Source organism: Chaetura pelagica, unplaced genomic scaffold (genome assembly GCF_000747805.2).
Source record: "Chaetura pelagica isolate M959 unplaced genomic scaffold, ChaPel_1.0 scaffold249, whole genome shotgun sequence".
NCBI lineage: Eukaryota > Metazoa > Chordata > Aves > Apodiformes > Apodidae > Chaetura > Chaetura pelagica.
In genome coordinates, this window is record NW_009954538.1 from 1,225,578 (window position 1) to 1,230,451 (window position 4,874).

Below are 4,874 nucleotides of genomic sequence, written 5' to 3' on the forward strand. Positions count from 1 at the left end.
AGGAATGAATGTTGGTTTATCTGACTGCTTAGCTTTGCTAGTTACTGTTTTGCACAATGACTTAAGTGCACAGTGACTTAAGAAAGATACAAAGATATTTTATATCTTAAAAAAGCAAACAATCAACACAATACATTCTTTTTTTCTTCCTGCATCAGTGGTTATTTGTGCTTGTCATCTAAGTCAGCACTGCATATGTGGAACTTGAGAACATCTTAAAACCTTCCATGCACATCCCTCTTCAGAATTCCTTCCCCTTGAATACCTTTTAATAAGGTATGTATTGCATGTATACAGCTTTCAAAACACTTTCCAGACATGTAATCCTTTCTGGATCTGTGACATCAGTAGTATTGTCATAGGAAACTGAGGCAGAATCTTGCCTAAGATCAAACAGCAAATCAGTGAAAGAATTTAGCATAAGGCTTTCATTCTTGACTCAAGACCTGTGTCTTCTCTGAGCACTTCACAGTATCTTTCAAAACAACTTCCCTTCCTCCACACTTAACAATGCTTGCTCTGTTTTTTGTCAATAGCAGCCTCCCTCTGTAGAAAAAAAAAAACCACAACAAACAAAAAGCCACAACAGTGCAAGTGGGGCCTGAAACATCTTTAGACAGCTGTACCTATTTCCTAATAATATTGCTGCAGTTTTGTAGTATCCTTGCCAGAAGACACACCCATTGGATAGCAGGTAAAAGCAGTTGTGGTCTAGATACTCATTTCAGAAGACTCCAGCAGGGAAAAGAACTAAGGGCCACGATCCAAGCCAAGGTCCTTTACAACAGGCACTGTGGGCCAGTGTGAACACAAATGTCTGTGGGCTGATGGGCCCGTTGAAGGCCCATCTGAGGGAATTGCAACAAGGCACAGGGCAGTTTGTGACAAAAACGACAAAGGAGTGTTGCTGTTAGAGAGGACTCCGTGTGTGAAATGTCTTAAATTAGTGATTGCTGAGAGTATTCAGTGCTAATCTCTTAATTCGAGAAAAGTGTAGCTGCAGTGCCTCTTCCCCAGTAAACAATAGGACCCAGATTGTCCTCCTGAGGCCTCTATCCTTTTATTGCAGCCCACACAGAAAGCTCATCTGAGAAAGCACTCTGAGTTAGTAGAGCAAATTCTGAACCAGTCTGAACCAGTTCAAGTATCACATATGTTCGTTTTGCTTCTGCAGACTTCCTTGTTAGTCCTTGGAGGCTGTGGCTGGCATTTACTCGGCAATAGCTCATGCTGTCAGATTGAAGGGGGAGGGGAAGCCTCTCCTTGAACATGTCAGCAGGGGGGTGCAACAGTGCACACTGACTCCTTTGTAGTGACTGTCACTGTCTTGATTTTTGGTTATACTCTGCTCAGCTTCATAAACTCAACATCTGATCCTTTTATTGCAGCCCTGATGTTTTTCTTTTATTTGGATTGTTTCTAGGTTATTGTTACTTACAGAAGGCTTTTTACAGGTGAGATCCCCAGTTATTTTCATTATACAGACAGGCAGCGAAGGAGTAAAAAGACCTGCTTTTGTTGGACTTGCAGGTACTTAACAGTGTTTTGTAGCCCTTGATGCTTTAGGTTTTTTAAGCCTTATGCACATATTGCTCTAATATTCTGTTCATGGTGGAGGAGCCCTCAGAGTGTGCTGTCTTCATTTTCAGGCACCACAATTTATGAAGGAAGCAGAAAATGGTTTAGAAAAATTAGTTTTACCAGAAAAAAAAAAAAAAAAAATTGATAATTATTTTGGTTTGCCTAGAAAGATGAAAGAAGTTATGGGAGCATGACACACAGCCATGTACAAGAAGGGCAATGGTGAACTTTTTCAATTTTAAGCCATCCATGTGAATGTGGCTAGGAAAGAACACTTAGATTATAAAATTTATTTTGTTTACTCCCCTCAGTATCTTATTTAGTAAGATTAAGTATAAAGGGTGTTAGTTCTTCTGTAGGAGAGGTTAGATGAACTTTTGCCTGGGAACATCTGAACATACTTGGTTGTGGCTAGAGTACAGTGGGTTTGGTGACGACCTGTGGAGTCCTTCCAGAGCTATAGGTCTGTGGTTGTCCCCCTTTGCACAGCATGCTGTAGTGTATGTTAGTTTCCTTGTATTTTTTTTTTAAATTTTTCTTTTAAAAAAACCTCTCTATACGCTTTAAATTTTTCCACAGGTGAAAAAGTAGAACAAACAAACAAGAAAGAGCAGTTGACAGACAGGAGAGAGAAAAAGCAGACGTTCATTCTGGAACCCGTATAAAGTAAACAGCAGAAAGGTACCAGCTCACAGCTGAAACTGGTTCACGCTAAGTTTAGGGAGGACACTTAACATCCCCTTTTCCTAAAAATAGTGTATATTTCCTCCTATTAAGTGTTTGTGGATGTGTCTATGTGCTGTGGTACTTGTATGTGTATCTACAGACTTTTACATGTAAACTATGTGCGGATGTATTTGAAGAGCTAATAATTCACTTACAGTTTGGGTAGTTACTATAAAATGAAGTTCTAGGAAGTAATTATTAGGTAAAACTGGTTCTAAAATTAGAAGTAAAAATCAGATTTAGTCTCTAAAAGTGTAGCAAGAAGAGGAACCCTGTTCCCAAAGAGCAGAAAGAGCAATAGAATCTGCCTTTGACAGCTGCTACCTGGCATCCTATTAAACTTAACTCTGTGAAACTGCCAGGCATAAATCTTCCCTCATCCTGGGGAAAGCTAGAGATGAAAGAGAAAAAATTATGCTTAGAAGTAAGTCATGAAAAATACTTTGATCTTTACCTTAATATGAAAGTTTGTGCATTTCTCCCACATTCCCCATTGTCCTTCTGTGGACGAGAAACTCTGATTGTTTGCTGGAACTTGGCTGAGTGTAATGAAAAGTGCAAATTTATCTTGTTATGTAACAGGAGAGAGAGAGAGCTAGGAAGGTCTGAGGTTTGTTTCCACAGAGATTACTGCCCAGCCTGCAGTTCTTGTATCGGTATGTACAGGAGGAGGTGCTTTCTGTGCAAGATGGCATGGAAGTCTTAGTCTCATGAAATGAGCTAAAAGAAATTAATGGTACAGCTTGGCAGCCCTCTGCAAACTGTTTTGGCCAGACTGTGCCTCTGAATGCATGTATGGCTCTGCAGCTTCTGACTGAATGGAATTTGTCACATAAAATCTCTTATGAAGAGCTATGACAAGCAGAAGGCCTGATTCAATAGCCCTTATTAACAATTCTTGCTCACTCCAGTTAGCCTTGCCTTCACAGAGAGTAACTGGAGAGCAGTAGGAGGAATGCAGTAACTGAGTATCAGTGCAGACAATGAGCATAATGCCAGAAAGCAGACAGCTGATGTTGGGCAGGACTGACACACACAGTTGGGGTTTTTTGGGGGGTTTTAGTTGTTTTTTTTGTTGCTGTTTTTTTGTGGGTTTGTTTGGGTTTTTCTGTTTTGGTTTGGTTTGTTTTTTTGGTCTTTTGTTTGTTTTGGTTTGGTTTTTTGTTTTTTTGTTCCAACCTGCTGCAGTTTTTTTAATCTGACATTATTAAACTAAGTTTACTGTAGTGGTAAATCATATTGTTAAAGCATGAATCACAAGTGCTTAGGCTTATGGTTTCATTTTCAGTGGTAGTGTTGCTTGATTGACTTGTTTTCCTCATTGCTTCTCTGTCAAGCTGGTACATCTGTCTGTCTGTCTGTCTGTGGCTGTGTTGTGGACTGGATGCAGCAAGTGACCTGGCAGTAAAGGGTTACAGTGTGCATGACCTGGTAAAAAAAGGACAAAAGTTGGGCTGGATCAGCACCTTGAGCCTGCTTGTCACACAAGTACCTGTAGCAGCCTGAGAGAGGAGTGCCAAGATGGAAACATCTGAGAGTGGAAGGGAAGGACTGCTGCTCCAGCCAGCACTGCCCCAAGAAATGATTCATCAAATACTGAATACAATGTCCAGCTTCCTGGCATAGAAGTACTTTTCATGTGTTTAATGGTTTCCATGTGATTTCAAAGCACTTTAAGAGAAGGGAGCTCCCCTGTCCTCTTCTGAGAAGGAAGGTTTGATTGTACCCCATGTAAAAGAAAGGAAGGGAAAGCGCAAAGAAGGGAAGCAGACAGATTGGCCAAGGTCAGAAGGAGCTCTGTGGGAAAGCCAGAAATAGCATCTAGTGCTGCGGGCCTGTGTCTTGGCTACAAACCCATCAGTTGGCCCAGGCTATCTTTGAGAGCTTGTTTGCAACCGGACCAAGTATTCAGCTGCTTGTTTTTCACTGGTGTCAAACAGAAACACTGGACTCCAGAAGCTTGTGTAGTCCCTGGCATTACAGTGTTGGGATACCTCTGCTTGTTTGGAAACAGAAGTACCTATTGTAACCCCTTTGAATGTCTGCAGGGAGGCTTTATCAGGTGGCTGGGTGCCTGCAATCTAATTCTGTGAAGCATTTTCGGGCTGTTTACTTTGTTTTTCTCTAAGCAGGCACAGCTTTCAGGGAATGTGGAGCAGAAGGAAAGCAATCGATTAGCAGGGGCGAGAATGTAAACCCCTAGCGGGGCGGTTCTCAGCTCCCGCGGTAGCGTGTGTGTCCCCCCAGGCACGGTCTGTGTGTAGAGCTAAGGGAACCCCCAAAGGAGAATCAGGGCAGGGAGTTCGGTCCTTTGTGGTAGTTCTGTAGGGGCGACGACAGCACTTTTAGGTCCCTGGAGACAAACACTTTCCCTGCCACAGGCAGAGGTTCAAGCTTGGTTTCGTGTCGGGGTTCTCCTCTTCTGGCCCATGGATTTCTCGCAGCTTTAGGGGCCGGGAACACGGAGCTACGCTTGGGGAGCGTTTCCCCGTGTTTCTCTGCAGCCCAACGGCCCCGCGGTACCGCGCACCTCTTGCTGCGCCCTGTCCCGGGGCTCGGGGCGGGAC

The 4,874-nt window shown here is 42.8% G+C and overlaps 1 protein-coding gene across 1 annotated transcript in view; it reads left to right on the forward strand.

Moving 5' to 3' along the window:
- PIK3IP1 (phosphoinositide-3-kinase interacting protein 1) overlaps window positions 1–4,874 on the forward strand; it is an 18,124-nt gene that overhangs the window by 7,086 nt on the left and 6,164 nt on the right. The window contains exons 2-3 of the mRNA XM_010004860.1: window positions 1,424–1,454; window positions 2,161–2,240. Coding sequence (XP_010003162.1) covers window positions 1,424–1,454; window positions 2,161–2,240 — 111 coding nt within the window. The remainder of the gene's footprint in view (window positions 1–1,423; window positions 1,455–2,160; window positions 2,241–4,874) is intronic.